Source organism: Macaca thibetana, chromosome 11 (genome assembly GCF_024542745.1).
Source record: "Macaca thibetana thibetana isolate TM-01 chromosome 11, ASM2454274v1, whole genome shotgun sequence".
Classification (NCBI taxonomy): Eukaryota; Metazoa; Chordata; class Mammalia; order Primates; family Cercopithecidae; genus Macaca; species Macaca thibetana.
The window spans coordinates 101,383,104-101,404,511 of NC_065588.1; the positions used below are offsets into that span (position 1 = coordinate 101,383,104).

At 34.6% G+C, this 21,408-nt stretch overlaps 1 protein-coding gene across 2 annotated transcripts in view; it reads left to right on the top strand.

The window, feature by feature from the left end:
* WASHC4 (WASH complex subunit 4) overlaps positions 1-21,408 on the top strand; it is a 62,572-nt gene that overhangs the window by 29,370 nt on the left and 11,794 nt on the right. For both annotated transcript variants that reach the window (XM_050748454.1, XM_050748455.1), the window contains 14 exons: positions 1,463-1,588; positions 3,847-3,954; positions 4,445-4,591; positions 4,712-4,791; positions 5,990-6,095; positions 6,665-6,781; positions 7,826-7,994; positions 8,249-8,403; positions 9,947-10,021; positions 10,543-10,647; positions 13,104-13,238; positions 15,794-15,902; positions 20,554-20,620; positions 21,048-21,134. In XM_050748454.1, coding sequence (XP_050604411.1) covers positions 1,463-1,588; positions 3,847-3,954; positions 4,445-4,591; positions 4,712-4,791; positions 5,990-6,095; positions 6,665-6,781; positions 7,826-7,994; positions 8,249-8,403; positions 9,947-10,021; positions 10,543-10,647; positions 13,104-13,238; positions 15,794-15,902; positions 20,554-20,620; positions 21,048-21,134 — 1,586 coding nt within the window. The remainder of the gene's footprint in view (positions 1-1,462; positions 1,589-3,846; positions 3,955-4,444; positions 4,592-4,711; positions 4,792-5,989; positions 6,096-6,664; positions 6,782-7,825; positions 7,995-8,248; positions 8,404-9,946; positions 10,022-10,542; positions 10,648-13,103; positions 13,239-15,793; positions 15,903-20,553; positions 20,621-21,047; positions 21,135-21,408) is intronic.

The window sequence follows — 21,408 nt, forward strand, 5'->3', positions numbered from 1 at the left end:
ATAGTCCTGTAGCCTACAAGGTAAGACTTTGTGGCTCTTTCTGCATGTATGTGGCAAGCTTTGGTCTTACTGTCACCTTTCTTAGGATGCTATCCTCTCTTTGATTTTTTCATTTTGTTAATTTAGCACATGCCTCTTTGCCACAGAGAAACTTTGTGTGTGGGTCAGAGGAACTCCTACTTTGTGCTGAGTATCATTCCTTTAGTGAGCCGCTGTTTCTGATGGGAGAATACATTCTCTCACATGTGGTGGGACAGGAGTAAAAGGTTGAGGAACACTGGCATATAGCTTCTGCCCCACCTCCTTCATGTATCTACAATAACATAGTTAAGGTTCGTTGCTAAACTGTACATGTATCTGTTTTGGGAACTTTATAGACCCAAAGAGTCTCCGTCATTATCTTTGTGTTTTTCTGTGTTTCCCTTTTGGGTTTAAATGAAAAACTATTTGAGAAATAATATCCCTTTTTTCCTGTTTTCTTATTCCACCGTTTCACTGAGTTTAATACCATTAAAAGAATTTTAACACCTCACAAGACCTGGCTTCCTTCATGAATAGAAGGGGAGGGGAGAATCTGTTCTCATTGGGCTGGAAGGAGAGAAAGCCTAATTAGCACCAAACTAGGCAAGGACAAGATAGCAGATGGATTGTGGTGATTGGTCTAGGTGAATAGGAAAGGGGGACTTGGCTTGGAACTCAGAAATTGCCGTGCCTATCTGTATTGACTGAACAGCTCTCTTTCTCATTTTTCCATTTTTAACTCCTTAGAGTCCTCAGCTCTTGCCTTAAGTGGCAACAGATAGGAGTCTTTATTCTCTTCCCTGGCAGGTAAGATAAGGATGAATAGATACCTTTCTAACATCCAAATTGTTTCACTCAAAGCTTTTCTAAGGGAAAGAGTCTTTTTTTTTTTCTAGACAGAATCTTGCTCAGTCACCCAGGCTGGAGTGCAGTGGCGCGATCTCGGCTCACTGCAATCTCTGCCTCCCGGTTTCATGCCATTCTCCTGCCTAAGTCTCCTGAGTAGCTGGGACTACAGGCGCCTGCCACCATGCCCGGCTAATCTTTTTTGTATTTTTAGTAGAGATGGGGTTTCACCATGTTAACTAGGATGGTTTCGATCTCCTGACCTTGTGATCCACCCACCTCGGCCTTCCAAAGTGAGCCACCACGCCTGGCCAAGGAAAAGATTCTTAAGCTGTGATTATACACTGTTATTTTGACAGTACTAAACTTCTGGTATGTGACAGGATAAATAAATGGTTAGGGCTGCTTTGAAACTTAACCACCATGTATTATTGTCTCTGTGAGGAAGAGTATCTCCAAATCTTAAGAGCTGGCTTTAAAATGAATTTTAGAAGCATATAGTTATTGGTAAGTTGAGGAATAACTGCTGTTACATAGATAATGAAATCTTGAAGAAGTCTTTCCTTGTGATTATAATCAGTGTTTTCCTTTACAGGGCTTCTTGTATGCTTATAGTATTAGTACCATTATTAAAACCACAATGAATCTCTACATGTCCATGCAAAAGCCAATGACCAAAACCTCAGTTAAGGCATTATGCAGGCTTGTTGAACTTCTCAAGGTAGGTTTTAGATTATTTTACTTTGCCATCATAATTGAGAAGTGACCCAGGCTTAAATTAGGATAATCTTGTAAGATTTGACTACATGATTATATGAGAACAGAAAGTTATGAGAAAGTACTTCTCTCTCAATTGAATAAAGGAACCAGCCATTTAAATAAATTTCTGAGTAACTACTTACGACTGGTCATTATATTTAAACTTTACTAAATAAAGTTAATATATCCAGTTCACACAGTAAAAAAAAAAAGTTAAGGTAGTGAGAGAGAAAAGAAAGAAAATGGAAAAGTTAACTTTAATTTAATTAGTAAAGTTTTACTCATGGAAGTTTTAAAAAGGTTGTATGAGTTTAAAAAAAAACTTGTCTGCCATTATCCATTACAGTGTTTACATGCGTATGAGGTTAGTTAACATAAGGCTATTTATTTTGTAATTTAGGTTAAGTGCTGTAATCTTGTGATTTGAACAATAGACTACTTATAGAGGTGGTCAAATGAATTAAGAATTAGTACACCTATGCAAGTATGGTAACGTGTTTCTTAGCTTACTTCTGTATTAAAGAAAAAAGCTGTAGGCAGGAAAGCCCAGTTAACCTTTTGTAAAAATTGAAATTACAATTTACTGGTGAATTTTCTCCTAATAATTGACTAGATTTGTTCAGGAAATAAAGATTTTTCTTTTGGAGATTCTGCCTTTGGATTTTCAGCCTTTTTTTCTTTATACTATTTGTTTATAGATATTTTATGTTTTATTTTTTATGAACTATACAGACGAGTATATGTCTATGTTAGAATATGTATAAATATGTAATACATAAGTATGATTTTAAAATTAATAATAAACATCTAAATACCCACTGTCCCACTTAAGAAATAGAATGTTACCAATATTTTCAAATACTGTGTTTCTTCCTAATTGTATCTCAACCTGTCCACCTCAGAGTAGACTACTGTCCTGAATTTTATGTTTATCATTCCCTTGTTTTTCTTTTTAGCTTACCAAATATGGATGAATCAATAAAACATTAATCATTATATATGTTTTTGAAGTTTATATTAGTGGAGTAGTACTTTATGTATTTTTTGGTCTGCTTTTTTATTCAACATTTTGTTTTTTACTCAGCATTTTGTATTTGAGTGTATCCATGTTGGGATGAGTAGCCCATCTATTTTCATTGTTGTGTAGCTTTCCTGTGGATAGACTTTGGGTTGTTTCCAGTTTTTGTATCATAAAGAATGTTGCCATCCTTGTATGTGTTTCTTGGTGTACTTGTGCAGGAGTTTTTCTAAGAAATTGTATACCTAAAAGTTGGTTACTGGATTATATGTTACGTATATGTTCAGCTTTTCGAGATGATGTCACATTGTCTCTATATACAGACTATATATATATATACACCTCCCACAATACATTAGAAAATTACATTAGAAATAAAATTGTATTTCCAATTGGCCAACTCTGGTATTATGGAGCTTCATTTTTTTTTTTTAATATAAATTAGTGGGTATAATTGGTTTTGATTATGATTTTTAATATTTAACCCCTGATTGTTAGTGATGGTAAATATCATTTCAATTATTTATTAACTGTGTTTCTTTTTTTTGTGAAAAATCTGTTCATGTCTTTTCATTTTTTAAAATTTGATTGTGTGCCTTTAAAAAACAAAGTCTTTCATTCATTTTGGGTCTTCTTATATCCTGAACATTAATCGCTTGTACCTGGTAGATATTTTGTGATACATCGGCTTGCTTTTTTATTTTCTTTATAGAGACTTTTGATAAATGGAAGTGCTTAATTTTAGTATAGTTGAATTTATCAGTTCTATACTTTGTAAAGTTTTTGTTTTGTTTTGTTTTTGAGACAGAGTCTTGCTCTATTGCTCAGGCTGGAGTGCAGTGGCACGATCTCGGCTCACCTCAACCTCCGCCTCCCAGATTCAAGCGATTCTGCCTCAGCTTCCTAAGTAGCTGGAACTACAGGCATGTGCCACCATGCCTGGCTAATTTTTGTATTTTTTAGTAGAGACAGGGTTTCACTATGTTGGCCAGGCTGGTCTCGAACTCCTGACCTCATGATCCACCTGCCTCGACCTCCCAAAGTGCTGGGATTACAGGTGTGAGCCACCGCGCCAGGCCTGTAAGGTTTTTTTGTATCTCATTTACAGATCACTTCCCTAGCCTAAGGTCATAAAGATCTTCTTTAATTTTGCCTGAAGTTTTTAAGCTGATTGTCACAAAATTATTTCTTATTCTTTTTAGGCAATAGAGCATATGTTCTACAGGAGAAGCATGGTTGTGGCTGATTCAGTTTCACATATAACACAGCATCTTCAACATCAGGCTCTTCATTCTATTTCTGTGGCCAAGGTATGGAAATTAATATGTATTTAGCATAAGTATGTTATCTTTTTTGTTCTTCCATTGTTTTATATGTGTTTTCTGGTTTACCCTGTTTATTCCTTTCCTTCAAGCATAATATGCTTGGTTGTTTATCTCCATAGTATTTTACAATTTTTACTTCAAGTTATTGGCATTATCTTTACTGTGAAATTGTAGCACGTAATACTTTAATACACTTCTGAAAAAGGACGTTGTTTGCACTTTTGAAATTGATGCATCATTTAAAAAATGATTTATTAAATTAATATGGAAATTTTAAAGTATGCCTAATTTGTTGTTTCTGGTAGTACTAAGAGATAATGTTACAGAAGTAAAGTATAAATAAAATATTATCTGAAGCTTAATGGGGAAAGTATTTGTATATGCTCTCTTAAATCATGGAAAAGATAAGAAGTTTTTCTTCTGAGTCTTTTGTTATTGCCTCAGAAACAAATCGTTTTCCTGTTTTATTTTTAAGAAAAGAGTGATTTCTGACAAAAAATACAGCGAACAGCGTCTTGATGTGCTCTCTGCTCTAGTTTTGGCTGAAAACACTCTAAATGGACCAAGCACAAAGCAACGGCGACTTATTGTTTCTTTGGCACTAAGTGTTGGCACACAAATGGTAAGCGTACTGCTATTACTTATGGAACAGAAATGAGATCTGAGATTTCACAGTTCCCTTGTTACTGACCCTAGAAACTTTTGACTGCAACTTCTCTACCTTTTTTCCTGTCCCTGATAGAAAACATTTAAAGACGAAGAACTCTTTCCACTTCAAGTAGTCATGAAAAAACTGGATCTTATTAGTGAACTTAGAGAACGGTAAGTAGGACTGGGATATGCTGTGGTACTCTAAAGACAGGGTTAATAGAAACACTGATTTTCTTTTTAGCATAGCAAGAGAAGAAATAAAATTCAGATAGAACATTAGTTCCTTTCTGTAACTTCTTTAGCATGACCAAAATGAGATTGTGACTAGGGATCATATTTATTTAGCTTTGCTTCTACAGGAAGCATGTAGCCCCTAGAAAAACTCACACGAGAAAAAACAGTGCAACCTCAGAGCATCTGGCAGACTCTGATGCATATCGTGATTATTATGTTGGGTATCTCTGTTGGACCTAGATTGCTGCATTATGTAACAGGGCTTCCTCTGTTTGTGTGGGACTTAGCGATCCATGATACATAGTGTTCTATAATTTTAAGACACGAATATGAATTAACATTGTTGAATTAGTTTTTGGAAGGCTTATTTTTGTAGCTACTTCTGGCTTTCTTGTTTTCTTTTTGTTGAGTAAGCAGTAAGTTTCTTGAAGGGAAATTAGAATATTTTGATTTCCAGCTGAATTAAGGTCACAGCACAATTTCCATTTAGTATTCATACTTATAACTTATTTTGTTGTTGTTGTTCTGGAGAAACTGACATTTTTCTTGTTATTGGCATTTAATTTTCCACTCTTGGGAAGAAATATTGAACCTTTTTCATTATAACATAGTTAATGATCATTCTATTGCCCTTTAAGGTGTGAAATAGTCACTTGGCAAAGACTGTAGACATGTTAAGTGTGGGGTATTTTTTTTGGTCGCAATTTTTTTTTAAAGATTTTTCTTTCCAACTTAGAGTCAGGGAAAATGGAGCATGTGATGCAAGTATTTAAGTCTAGTCATAGCAAATAATATTGAAAATGAGTTTATTTTTATTTACCAAAACCAAAAATGGTCGATAAATGTTTATTTTAAACTGATACTTGAATATTATGCATATCATTTTTCAAGTTTGGTTTACAACTAAAGCGTATGTGCAGAATTCTGACAATGTCAGGCATTGGAGTGTTTGTTACCTTTGTTTCATTTTGATAGTATTTCTTTTGTGACTTTTCTATACTACGTTGGGTTAAGTGATGTAGGGAATGCAAACTGTGTAAGATGGAACTCTTCCCTCTGTAGTAGATGTCATTCCTTTCATATTGTTTTGGGATTCTTCAGTTTTGGTGTGACTGATTACTACTTTACATTGTAGAGTCCAAACACAATGTGACTGTTGTTTTTTATACTGGCATCGAGCTGTCTTCCCAATTTATTTAGATGATGTGTATGAAAATGCTGTTGATGCAGCCAGATTACATGTAAGTAAAGAACAATTTAAAAAATAATTCCATCATTTTAAAAGGCACTGTATAAACCGTTTTAGTTTAAAATAGATCATTTGACTTAGTAAACTATTTTAAAATTGACTGTTTTGTAAACTGCATATTCATTAAGTGTTTATAGTCTGTAGTTAAATTTTATGTTACTGTTGATGAAGTTAATTTAATTTCTTCCTTCATATTCCTAATCATTTTCATTTCACTTAATTTTACTTTATGTCATAGTAGTCTGACATTTACTCATCAGCAAATTATAATGAAAAAGAAAAAATATTTTTAAAAAATATTCAAATTTTTCTTTTTCTTTATGGAAATAAGTGTTTGAATGCACAAGATAGGAAAAGAGTAGTGAATGTGATTTTTTGGGGTATATTTAGTTAAAGTATATGCTTTAGGTTCTTTTTCTTTAGGAAAGTTAAGACAGTTGTGGAAAATCATTTTTCCTTCAGATTGAGGTTTTGTCTTTTAAGATGATTAACTTTTGCAGTATTGTTTAGATTAGAGACCTGGTTTTTCTAAATTCATGTACATTTTAATTTTCTTCTTAGTACATGTTCAGTGCTTTGCGCGACTGTGTACCTGCTATGATGCATGCAAGGCATTTAGAGTCCTATGAGATACTTCTGGATTGCTATGACAAGGAAATTATGGAAATTTTAAATGAGGTAACATCATATTTGAGATTGAAAAGCTTAAAACATGTTCGGAATGTAGTGTTTGGAAAAAAATGTTCGATTGAAGCAGACTATCACTGAGTTAAATTTTTTATAAATTGCTGGGTAGAACAAAGAACTGTTTTTAGTTACAATATCACTGTTATGCTAATTGGTCTGTAATTCATTTATTTAGAGATCAGACTAGGAATTAGGAAATTTTAAATTTACTTTTGTTAATAGATATTTTAATTTAAAGTTGTTTATTAGAAGAATGCAAATGTGAAATGGGTTTGAATGTTGAAAGCTGCTAATGGTCCAGTTAAAGCAACTTAACTATTAATATTTTACTGAATTTTATTTGCAGAGCTCCTAAGAGAAGGAAATTGTATATTTAAGAGATTTAGTGTGTAACAAAAGTAATTTGAATCCAATATGTGTGCCCCTCCTTGCTTTAAGGAAATATATATTATAAATATTGATATCTTTGAAATTAAATTTCCATCTAGCGATATTTTTATTTGGAGGGAGGAATTAAAAATGAGGAAATTTCACAATATAATCCTACCTGGGTTTGGTGAAATTGTGAAAAACTTTTTATAATTTCTTGTATTAAATATTCTTATTTAGGAAATAAAATACATGCCTGGCTAGTAATTTAGAACTCCTTGGTAGACTAGAAAAGATGATTAATTTTATTACCTTTAGCACAATGAATTTTGTGATTTTTTTTTTAATGGTTATTACAAGAAAGCTTTTTTTCTTTTCTCTCTTGCATGTTCTCATGACCTTCCCTCCTTTGTTGCTGGTTTCCATAAATTTTATGCTTTAAGTTGCATATTCATGTTCCTTATAATGATACCATCAATCATTAGTTTTATATTTTCTTTTCAAGAGTATTAACCTTAAGGTATTAGTGAAAATAAAGACTTAGAATTTATGTAACTGCTTCTGACCAAAAAACTGTTGGTTTAAAAAGGAGCATAGACATGTAGGGAAACAATACAATTGCAATATCATTTTGAAAAATTAAAGTATCAAATCTTTTGTGAATAGCATTTGCTGGACAAATTATGCAAAGAAATAGAGAAAGATCTGCGACTTTCTGTGCATACTCATTTAAAGCTGGATGACCGAAACCCTTTCAAAGTTGGCATGAAAGACCTGGCTCTTTTTTTCTCTCTGAATCCAATTCGGTTTTTCAATCGTTTCATTGACATTCGGGGTGAGTGTTTTGCTTTCCTTCTTAGAGTCATATTCTCTATTTTTTTAACCTACCGTTAAATAACAAAACTTTGAGGGTATATTTAAATTTTGTGTTGTTATTCTTTAATTACATTTTGTTTCTTTTCTCGTTTTTATTAATACCATATTTTAAAGGAACAAATCTGATGTTCAAGGATAAGTTGATTTTTTTCCTTTTTAGTTTCATTTCCTTTTCTACTGTTTCATAAGTTGAAATTTTTTTTTTTTTTGTAGCTTATGTAACTCACTACCTAGACAAGACTTTCTACAATCTAACAACAGTAGCCCTTCATGACTGGGCCACTTATAGTGAGATGAGAAACTTAGCTACTCAGCGTTATGGACTGGTTATGACAGAGGCACATCTTCCCAGTCAGACTTTGGAACAGGTATAGTATAAAATTCTTTTTTTTTTTTAGTATACTCTGACTGTTGGCCATAACAGTCCTTTTTAAGGAAGTCTATTTTCTTTTTGCTTTAGTTAGTATGTGTTTATTTTTTAAGAAATTATTTGCTGTATAAAATCTTATACGTGACAACAGTAAAAAATTAGGTGCTGCTAGATTGCTTTATAAAGGAATTTACCACAGGCATCCTACTTATATTCAGTCTTCTGAGCATTTGAGATATACATATATATATATAGATTTATATACAGCTTTTCAGAAACCATTAGGATAGTGAGGTGACTTCTGTAGAATTTTAAGAAGTTCAAAGTCACAGTTAAGGATTTTAAGCCTGGTTATGGTATATAAAATTTAATATCTTAGGAAAAATGGTTATTTACATGATTATAAATGTGTTTGTTCTTAAAATGAGGAGTATAGGAAAACATTTAGCTTTGCTAATTCAATTAGTTAATGTACAGTATGGCATTATCTCATGAATATAATAATTTATGTTATCAGATAATTTGCATGGAGTTCTTTCTAAGATGATCCAGATAATATTTACCAAAAAACATTTATTCAGTTCTAAAAGTTGAGAATTCTAGTTTTCCCTTTATCTTGCTGCATGTAGGGATTATTTCTAGGATCAGTCTGTATATCCTTTCGTTCATTCATTTATATAGCTAATATTTATTGAGAACATGCTAGGCACTGAACTATGTTTAGGAATACAAAGATAAATAGAAATAGTCCCAGCTCATGTAATAGCCTCTGGGAGAAAAAATGTGTAAACAAATTAAATACGATAAAAGTTATAATGAAAACTTAAAAAGGTATTGTGATGCTCCTTTGAGCTCTAATTAGAAAAAACTATGGAACGGTTTATATGATACCATTGGGTGTTAGAGTAATATCTAAATAATGAAGGATTCTTAATAGATAACTTGTACTATTTGAAAGTTGTCTGGCGTGATCAAAAGAAGCATAACAGTTTGGAATTAGACTTTCTAAAGTCCCAAGGTCCTGCTGCTTCCTAGCTATTTTGCCTCAGAGAACAACTTCCTTAGCTTCATTTTTGTCACCTGTGGAATTTAGAAGAATGATACCTCATATTTTAGAATTACATATAAGGAACCTTGCAAAGTACATGAAAAGTCGTATATATTTTATAAATGTCACAGCATATTCTGACTACCTTTTAGAATCTGGCCATTAGTTTACTTTGTAGAAAAAATATAGAGAAGATTGTTGAAGAGACAAATATTCTCAAGGCTGGTGGGGAGATGACTGTGGGTCATGGATCTTTGAATATTTAAACTTAACTGTTTCTATCTGCACAAAAGATAAAGTAATAAGCAGCCAGGTTTCCCTAAGGAGATAGTCTTGTTTGTCTTTTAACCTTTGGTCATACCTTTTATATAGTTCTTTAAAATAACTTAAAAATATTAGGAAACAATATAATCAATAAGTCACTATGCTGATACAAGTTTAACTGATTATTTTAATGAATTATAATAAAACTTTCGTGTCTATTATGTTGTAGGGCCTTGATGTTTTAGAAATTATGAGAAACATTCATATATTTGTGTCCCGATACCTCTATAATCTCAACAATCAGGTGAGTAGGGTTTATAAATTTTTTTTTTTTTAATGTGGGTGGAGATATAGTGGGAAGGCTGAGGGGGCAAGGAATTGATTCTCATGGGTGAAATTAAATGAAACAAAAAATAATTGTTTTCGAGGCCTTATTTATTTTTTTTGCTTTGATTGTACAAGTTGAGTATCCTTTATTCTAAATGTTTAGGACAAGAAGTGTTTGGATTTCAGATTTTTTTTTTGGATTTTGGAATATTTGTATCATACACCAGTTCAGCATCCCTAATCTGAAAATCCATAATCTGAAATCCTCCAGAATCGTAAACTTCTGACCACCAACATGACGCTCAAAGGATCGCTCATTGGAACATTTTGGATTTCAGATTTTCGGATTAAGGATATTCACCTGTACTATCTTCTTGAATGCATTTTCAATGAAATTGTCTTTAATGAAATAGATTCTAAAATTTTCTTTGGATATCTGTCTGACCAGTGTTTGCTATGGGTTGTGTTGTTACTGAGCATAAATTTGTTTCATTGCAGATTTTTATTGAACGAACAAGCAATAACAAGCATTTGAATACTATTAATATTCGGCATATTGCTAATTCAATTCGAACACATGGCACGGGAATTATGAATACAACCGTAAGAACTTTTCTTTGGGGGTTGGGTGGGTAATAGACCCCTGTTTAATAGCTTGGAACGTGGTTTTCTCATAGAATATTCTGGCAAACATACACAACTAGTTTATATTTTACGTGAATTTCTATTTTTTTCTGGTTAGTAATTAAAATGTCTGGTCCTAAAATTGTGTTGGATGTGATGAGAGCTGTGATACAAAGACACTTTAGGGTAGATAACCATCTCAGAGCCATCATTATAAAGAGCACTAGATATTTGAGGACATCAGCACATTAATATATGTGTGTGCACACATATATATATGTTTATCTGTGTTGATTCTGTGATCTCTGAAAGTTTACTTTTGAAAGTGAGCAATTGATAGTAATTTATTTAATGTTACTTATGCCCTTTTTGGGGCAGGGGTTACTAATTATTTGATGTCCATATAAATAGGAACTTACTAAAAATATATTGAATCTTCTTAGAAATGGGCATTCACGGCCTGGTGTGGTGACTCACGCCTGTAATCCCAACACTTTGGGAGGCTGAGGCAGGAGGATCACCTGAGGTCGGCAGTTCGAGACGAGCCTGACCAACATGGAGAAACCCTGTCTCTACTAAAAATACAAAATCAACCAGGCGTGGTGGCGGGCACCTGTAATCCCAGCTACTCAGGAGGCTGAGGCAGGAGAATTGCTTGAACCTCGGAGGTGGAGGTTGCAGTGAGCCGAGATAGGGCCATTGCATTCCAGCCTGGGCAGCAAGAGCGAAACTCCATCTCAAAAAAAAAAAAAACCACGAAAAGGGCATTCACTTGAAGGAATCATTTGAACTCGTATGCTATTTTTCTGTCTGTGGAAAAACGTCTTTCAATTTACCTGGTTTTCAGAGCACAATTAATTTCTCCTTTAGGGCAGAAGACTGTGAATGCTTAAGTAGTACAGTATTATTAAACACATTTGGAGTAGGGAATTGGGAGAAAAAAAGTTGGGATCATTTTAGTATATGGTGGGAAGGCATTGAAGATTTTGAGCCAATGAGTGATATGATTGGACCTCCATTATAGTGGTTATCAATATAGAAATGAAACATACAATTTTAAATTCCAAATAAGGAGTCATCCATGTAATGATCATGTTTGTACCTTTGAGGATAAATAAAACTGAACTTTTGAGCGTAAGCTCTTCCTTGAGTTTTGTCATCTATCAAATATTCATGTAACAGATAAGAATGTATTTTATGTGTCAGGGATTGTGCTGGGCACTAGTGTGAGAAAAAGACATTTCCTGCTTTCACAGTAATCATGGGGATATAGACGTTCATCAGTTAATTACACTAATGAATGTAGATTACTGATGTCTGTTGATGAAATGAGCATAGAAGGATAGAAATCAGAGGATGGCAGAATAGTTACCCACTGTTAAGAGTGGAAAGGATTTAAAAAAAAAGACTGTTGAAGAGATTTTTTTAAAAAATGCAAAGGAACAGAAAAAACAAGGAGAATAGAATGTTTAAGCTGCAAGATAAGTTCTTGAAAATCATTCGTTTCCATAATTGAGTAAATGAATACTGAGTAAAAAGGGCACAAATTTGTCAAAATCATTAGTAATACTTGAGAGTTGGTGGGGGTTGGAAATGAATTTAGGGTTTTCATTTGTAGGTTGGAATTAATCTTATGCTATTTCTGCCTGAAGGTTGGAATTAATCTTATACTATTTCCATTTGTAGATTAGAATTAATTTTATTGTGCTATTTTGACTTTAATCTCAGCTCATACCTCACTTTCTTAGGATTTTCTGAGTCAAGGTCAGGGCTTTTTGTTATTTATTGTCAAAGCACACACATACTTAACATTTTGAGAAATAATTGCAGTAGAGATTTAATAATTTATGTAACAATACTTGTTTAAAATGTTTGTCACCTGTTCTAGAATATAAACTTCGTGAAGACAAGGACCATGTCTAGCATGGGAGAAGGCACGTTGCCTTGCATGTAAGAAGTGATCAGAAATATTTATGGATAGATAATTGAATGTGTGGTATCTTCAGGAAGGTTCAGAGAACACCATGTTTCTTACTTTAGTGTCATTGTAGACCTGTAGATGAGCAGTAAGTAATCTTATTGATGGAGGAGCATAGAAACTTCTCACTGGACCATGGCTTAAAAACTAGGGTCTTGAGTCTGGTTTGTGATTCTCACTACAGCCTTTAGTCCTATCCTGAGAATATTTTCCACTTTTTTCTTTTCTTTTTTCTTTTTTAGTAAAAATATGTAAGAGGAACTTATAGAAATTTTTGTGACTTTGAGCAATAAAAAACATTATTGAAATATTTTCAGGTCCTATATGAAATAGACTTATAAATAGTACTTTATAGGTAGTGCAAATAGATAATTGTTATATAGTAAAATTGATTTAAATTGATTTGAATTAATTTTTATATTAACTTTTTTCAACTTTTTGAATTTTAATTTCATAGGTTAATTTCACCTACCAGTTTTTGAAAAAGAAGTTCTATATATTTAGCCAATTTATGTATGATGAACACATCAAATCCAGATTGATTAAAGATATTCGATTTTTCAGGGAAATTAAGGACCAAAATGATCATAAGGTAGGCTACCTATTCTTTTTAAGGTGTTTGATTCAGCTGTTGAGTATATGGCAAATGTGTATGCTAAAATTCATTACTTAGATCTCTATTGGGGTTTTAGTTTTATTTTTCGTATAATTTCTTACTCTGCATTATCTGTAGGCTTAAGGTAAGGAAAAAATTAAATCATAAATGTAGCCAGGTGATACTTTTCTTTATTTTAAAATAATATAAAAGCAGGACATGCTTATTTTGAAACATTTAAGCAATACAGAGTGAATAAACTGAATATCCACCTTCATTTTTCTTTCCATTCCATTTTCTGGAGGCAGTCACTAACAATGTAGTGTGAAGGCTTTCAGATATCTTTGTATATAAACATGTATATTTACACACATATATTGCTTTTTGGTAGTAAAAATGGAGTAATAGTATACATAGCATTTTGCACTGTGCTCATCACATGTCACTACATACAGATCTGCTTCATCCCAAGAGTTGATAGGGATACATCCATGTATATCATAACTTATTTAACCCTCTTCTGTTGACCAATATTTAGGTTTTTCTAATTTTTCATTCTTACAAACAATGTTACAGTGACATCTTTACACATCTATCTCTGTAAATATAGACTTTCTGAAAACTTCCTTAAGGAGAAATTTCTAGGACAAAGAATATGAACATTTAAAATTCTGGTACATATTGCCTAGCACTCCAAAAACAATTCACTATTGATATTCTTGCTGATAGTTCATACAAATGCTGCTGTTAGCCGGGTGCAGTGGCTCATTCCTGTAATCCAGCACTTTGAGAGGCCAAGGTAGGTGGATCACTTGAGCAAAGCATTTGAGACCAACCTGGGCAACATGGCGAAACCTCATCTCTACTAATAATACCAAAATTAGCCGGGCATGGTGGCACATGCCTGAAGTCCCAGATGCTTAGGAGGCTGAGTGTATTAATCTGTTCTCATGCTGCTATAAAGAAATATCTGTGACTGGGTAATTTATAAAGGAAAGAGGTTTAATTGATTCACAGTTCTGCATGGCTGGGGAGACCTCAGGAAACTTACAATCATGGCGGAAGGCACCTCTTCACAGGGTGACGGGAAAGAATGAGTGTCCAGTGAAGCGGGAAGCCCCTTATGACAACCATAAGATCTTGTGAGAACTGACTCACTATCATGAGAACAGGGTAGGGGAAACTGCCCCCACGATTCAGTTATCTCCATCTCATCCCTCTCAGGACATGTGGGGATTATGGGAACTACAATTCAAGATGAGATTTAGGTGGGGACAAAGGCAAGCTGTATCACTGAGGCACAAGAATCACTTGAACCTAGGAGGCGGAAGTTGCAGTGAGTTGAGATCATGCCACTGCTCTCCAGTCTGGGTGACAGAGCAAGATTCTGTCTCAAAAAAAAAGAATGCTATTGTCCTTTCACCTTCCAGGCTGTTTTCCCATAGTGAAGTGAAGAGTCTGTTGGATTAAGTGGCAGCAGGCGCATGTAGCCATGTGGTTGGAGAACCAATAGGCTTAGATGGGTCCTGTATTTGATTTGCCATATACGGAACTATTTTAATTACTTTTCTTAAGATTCACCTAGTAGTTCCAGCTCTCTTGTATAATGGCAGTTCTCTTTAGTGCCATAGTAGCAAAATATTACTTTCTAGGATAATCTGATAAAATTACAGATTACGTTTGTCAGTAGAGGATTGTATTAACTCATTTTTTTTTTGAGACTGTGTCTTGCTCTGTCACCGAGGCTGGAGGGCAGTGACACAATATCGTCTCACTGCAGCCTCCGCCTCCTGGGTTCAAGAGATTCTCTTGCCTCAGCCCCCCGAGTAGCTGGGATTAAAGGTGCATGCCACCACACCCAGCTAAGTTTTTTATTTTTAGTAGAAACAGGGTTTCACCATGTTGGCCAGGCTGGTCTTGAACTCCTGACCTAGTGATCCGCCCGCCTCTGCCTCCCAAAGTGCTGGGATTACAGGCATGAGCCACTGCGCCCAGCCCATTTTATTAGAGCAGAAATTCCTAGTATTTAGAGATAAATATTCATGCTATTATGTAAGAATTGCTTTATTATTACAAAATTTCCTAAATCTCCTAATCAACCAAGACCAAAAAGTAGTTTTTTTATTGGTGATGGTTACTAGAAATTTTAACCTAGCTGACGTGTGTTTATTGGGAAAGAGTATGTTTCTAAGTCCCTAATACCTATTCAGTCCACAGAAACTTGGTCACATATCTGTGAACAAGTGTTTCTGGGAGGAATTGGTTTCTTTTTTCTGTTAGAGTTGTTGGGGGTTAGGAGACTAATTGTGGTAGGGAAATTAGGTTAGTGGCATTGATTATTAGTCACTTTAGCTAATGTCAAAAAGAAAAAAAATTATATTGACCTTGAACATTGGTAGTCTGTGAATTTTTTTATTAATGTTAATTTAATTAATTTTTAAGCACATTGAAATACAAAATTAAAAGGAGAGTGGTATTGGCATGGTTTATTTGGGAAGCATTTTGTGCTTTAGAAATTTTTATTAAAAGTAGCCTTAAAATTTTCTGTGTAGTATCCTTTTGATAGAGCAGAAAAATTCAATCGAGGCATCAGAAAACTTGGAATAACACCTGAGGGACAGAGCTACCTTGATCAATTCAGACAACTCATCAGCCAAATTGGTAAGTTATGATAAAAGTGTTAGGAAATCAAGTACAGATCCCTACAGTCTATCTCATATATTAACTGTTTCACACTAATAAGCAGCTCATGTGAAAGTCTGAGCTCAGCTTTACTCCACTCATCTAATTTTTTTACCCCCAAAATTTGTATGATTAGACTGTTGCTGCAGAAATAATTGACAGACTATACACTGATCATTTAAATAAAACCTCTTCAATTATAATAAAAGTTTTTTAATAACAAAATCTCCAAGGTCATATGAATAATTGTAAACTGGTAAGTACTTATCGAATACCCGCTCCGTTGAAGGCACTGTTTTGGGCTTCTAAAAGGTTCACACAAGTTCCAGTCTAAATGTGAAGGTATAAAGTATTTACATGAAAAGTTATTAAGTTCTATGTTACACCATCTTACTTGTGCACATAATGTATTGTCCTTCTGCCCTTACAAGTGGAACTTGTCTTCTGATATATAGTACTTTATATTTAAAAGAACTACATTTCATAATAATCATAGCTTAATAAAACTTTATATTTATTTGAGCTTTTCACATACATTATCTTTATGTTCACAATAACCCTGTGAGATAGGCATGTAATTGTTTTAAAGATGAAAAAAGAGAAACTTAGAGAAAGAAGTAAGTCATGTTTCTGGGACTTAAACCGGGGTTATTTAGCTATAAGTCCAAATGGATTTTATATTCTTGACCGTTTATATTAACACCAAACAGTAAAATCTTACTGACTATATTTTGGGAAAATTATGCCTTGTGAGATTGATTTATTCATTTATCAAGCATTTACTAAGCATCTGTTTTGCCACATTTTCTGTTAGGTGCTGGGTGCTGGGAATACCAACCCCTTTGCTTTCAGGAGACTTTAGGTTTACCAGTGGGTAATATGTTATAAGCATTTCATTGTGGAGTAAAGTTTTATCAGTTAATCGATTTGCATATTAGGCATTTCTATTATGTTTTAGTGCAAGAACTTGGAGAATTTTACCTTTGTAAATGTTTTATTATAAACCATTCAATATGAAGTATTGTCAAATAAGTACTGTTTTCTTCAAGAGGACATTTAATATTAGGCGGCAAAGTTACGGAGCAGTAGTTCTTAACCTTTTTTGAGAATCTGAGGAAAACTCCGGGATGATTCTTACAGAACGAATGCCTATATGACATATGGGCACAATTTTGTATATAATATGCTAGTGTCCATGTGCTTAAAGCTTGGGTCTGTAGACCTCAGATTAAGAGCTATCCTTCTAGAGCAGTGTTACTTAAGTTTTATTTATTCACATAATCAGAATTTTTGCATCCTGTTAATACTGTCTTCACTATTATTTGTTTCATGTTTTTATATTTTTTGAAAGTGTAATTTTTCCGTAGAAATAACAGTTGTTAAATCATAGTCCTTAAAATGCTAGTCATTTTTGCCCTAAATACATAATCACTAAGTGTTCTTTGGTGTGCCATCTAATGTCACCTTGATTACCACTAAGTTGCAGTCCACAGTTGGGGAATATTATCCTTTTTATTTTATTCCATCATTTTACTCTTTATTCTCTTCTTAGAAAATATAAATTCTTTTTTTTTTTTTTGTGAGACAGAGTCTTGCTCTGTCACTCGGGCTGGAGTGCAGTGGCACGATCTCAGCTCACTGCAACCTCTGCCTCCGGGGTTCAAGCAATTCTCCTGCCTCAGCCTCCTTAGTATCTGGGACTTCAGGTGCCCGCCACCACACCCTGCCAAGTTTTGTATGTTTAGTAGAGACAGGGTTTCACCATGTTGGCCAGGATGGTCTTGATCTCCTGACCTCGTGATCCATCCGCTTCTGCCTCCCAAAGTGCTGGGATTACAGGTGTGAGCCACTGTTCCTGGCCAATACAAATACTTTACCTCTGCTTATAAAACACTGTAATGGGCCGGGCGCGGTGGCTCACGCCTGTAACCACAGCACTTTGGGATGCCGAGGCGGGCGGATCACAAGGTCAGGAGATCGAGACCATCCTGGCTAACACGGTGAAACCCCGTCTCTACTAAGAATACAAAAATTAGCTGGACGCGGCAGCGTGTGCCTATAGTCCCAGCTGTTGCGGAGGCTGAGGCAGGAGAATGGCGTGAACCCGGGAGGCGGAGCTTTGCGGTGAGCTGAGATCGCGCCACTGCACTCCAGCCTGGGCGAGAGAGCGAGCCTCTATCTCAAAAACAACAACAACAAAAAAAAACACTGTGTAATGTGCTTTTGAGTCTGATAAATACCTTGAGAAAAGGTGTAAAGAATCTGGGAGCAAAATGGAAAGCCTTTTTGACTAATAACTTGCCTGCTGCAATAATAATAATTAACATTTATTGAGCATTTACTGTGTGCCATGGCTATTCTTAGTGCTTTATATGTTTTAACTCATGTGAATCTTACCACAACATTTATGAAATATTACTTTCCTTCATTCACTGCACGAGTATTCATTCAGTACAACAAATGTTTCTAGGTGCTGATGATATTTATGACAGTAAACAAAGTCTCTGTCCTTATTGAGCTTAATTTACCAGATGAGAAGACTGAGATACAGAGAGGTAACATAACATAATTTGTAGGTCTCTTAGCTAACATGTGGGAGACCAGATTTGAACCCAGGTGGCCTGGCTTCAGAGCTTTTACTCTTAATTGCCGCTCTATACTAGGCATTCCTATTTTGCTTCATCAGACTTTGGTCTGATGGTTTGGAGGAAAACAATGAAACTAGACATTTGACTTTTTAAAGATGGACATTAAAAAATTTTAATGTCATCTCTCATATTGGGATAGGCCTTAAAATAGATTCAATGTTAACTTTTATGTAGGGTTGTTGAAAACATCAGATAAGATAATGTATGTAAAATGTATATTACTCATGATTATGAAATGTTAACTCCTTTTTACATTTTCGTCTGTTCTTTCTTTCAAGTCATTTCAATAAAGTTTAATTATAAATTGAATTCCTGCTATTTGCCAGGACATGTTGGCTCTAGGGATGGAGCAGTGAAGAAGACAAAGGCTGTACTCATGGATCTTGCACTCTAGGTGGGGGAAGATGCAGACAGAAAAATACATAGTATGTCAGTGATAAGTGCTGGGTAAGGAGATATAAGGGGGCTGGGCAGTGCTAGTCAGTAATGTTCAGGGAAAGCAGGAGGTGACTTTTGAGCAGGGACCTAAATAAGGTCGGGGAGTAAGCCACGTGCATCTGGGGAAAGAGTCTACCAGACAGAGGCAACAGTAAGTGCAAAAGTCCTGATTCGTTTCACATTTTTGAAATATTCGTTTCACAATATTGAAATAGTCAGGGGCTGGAATGGAGTAAGCAGAGGTCTAAGTGGCAGGGCATGCTATCTGAACAGTAGCAAAGGGCAAGATCATGCAGGGTTGTTTTGACCACATAAAGAAATTGGGTTTTATTCTGAGGTGGAAAGCCATTACAGCATTTTCAGAAAAAGCATGATAAGGGGACTGGCATGGTGGCTCACACCTGTAATCCCAGCACTTTGGGAGGCCGAGGTGGGTGGATCACCTCAGGTCAGGAGTTTGAGACCAGCCTGGCCAACATGGTGAAACCCCATCTCTACTTAAAAAAAACAAAAATTAGCCAGGCATGGGGGCGGATGCCTGTGATCCCAGCTACTTGGGAGGCTGAGGCAGGAGAATCGCTTGAACCCTGGAGGCGGTGAGCTGAGATCACACCACTGTACTCCATCCTGGGTAACAGAGGGAGACTCTGTCTCAAAAAAAAAAAAAAAAAAGAAAAGAAAAAGCACTATACGTTCCAACTTAGTTTTTAAAAATTCACTAGCGGCTCTATAGATGTTATACAACACTGGGGAATGTGGCAGGATGCTAAAGGTGAAAGTAGGGAAATCAGGAGGCCAGGCAGTGCTCCAGCCAAGAGATGGTGATGGATTGACTGGATAGGAGGATATCTGTGGAGGGGGTGAATGAAAAGTGGATGGATTCTGGCTACATTTTCAAGGCAAAGTCAACATAATTTGCCCGGTAATTGGATTATAAAGTGTGAGAGAAAGGAGCCAGGGATGACTTCAAGACATTTGGCTTGAGCAACTGAAAGGATAGAATTGCCAGTTTCTGAGATAGGCAGAATTGGGGATAAAGATCCTGAGCTTGCACTGGACATATTAAATATAAAATTCTATTAGACATAAAGGTGTAGGCATTGGATGAAAAAACCTAGAGTTTAGAGGAGGAGTCCAGGCCAGACATATAAATTTGGGAGGCATCAAATAAAGATTTCTTGATATCACTTCCAATTGTGTGTGTGGGGGAGATTGAATCTCATTGTGAGAGTGGAGAAATTATTGATATTATAATTTTAAGTTTGACCATTTTAATGTAGTCAGCATTTAATGATTTTAGTTTATCAAATGAAAGTAATGTTTATTTTTAAATATTTAATATAGTTGTATATAAGTATATATTTTGAGTGTAGGAATATGTGACAGTTTTACTTTTTATGGAACAAGAACTGAAGTAAAATATAGCAAAATATTTTGGTACTTAGGAGTAGAAACCTTGTAATTTACTACTGTATATAACTATATTCCTATTAGAATTTAGAGTTATTTATATAAATATCTGATTTTTTTGTGTGGTTTTTAAGGTAATGCTATGGGCTATGTACGAATGATAAGATCTGGTGGTCTTCATTGTAGCAGCAATGCCATTAGGTATGGATGCAAACATCATTTTTGCCTTGTTTATGCCATTTTAAAAATTATGTCCATTAAATATTTGTTACAAATGATATTGTAGATAAGGTGTTTGTTCTTGATATATTTTGAGATAAAATATGGAAGAAAACTATTCTAGATTTTTCTCAAATTTTAAGACTGCAGCAGACTTCTGAAAATTATAGTTAATTTATCAATATGGTTTATGAATGCATGTAAAGATTACATGATTTTAAGGATTAAAATATTCATATCTAAAATTCAATTTGGACCTAAAGTGGTGATATGAATAGTAACTGAAATGCACAGTTGTTTCCAAATACATAGTTGAAAATTTTAGTGTCCTGCAGTACCACTTTCATATCTGTGTCAATTGTACATATTTTACTTGACCTAATAAATGCCTTCCCAAATTCTCATGTAGATTTGTTCCTGATCTTGAAGATATTGTAAATTTTGAAGAACTGGTAAAAGAAGAAGGTCTTGCAGAAGAAACGTTAAAAGCAGCAAGGTAATCTAAATTTGGAGATATAAAAAAGTGTGTTTATAAAAAACATTCTGAACAGAAGACTAGAGGGTAATATGTAATTTATATGCCACTGTTTTTATTATACAAAATTATGGTCTCAGTTTATGAAGTATAATTTTTAAGACTTCAGTAGTCTAAGACCTTTCCAGCTTCTAGAACATGCTGTCCAGTATTTCAGCCACTAGCCACACATGGCTCTTGAGCACCTAAAATTTGGCTGATCCAAATTGAGATGTGCTCCAGTATAAAGTACATA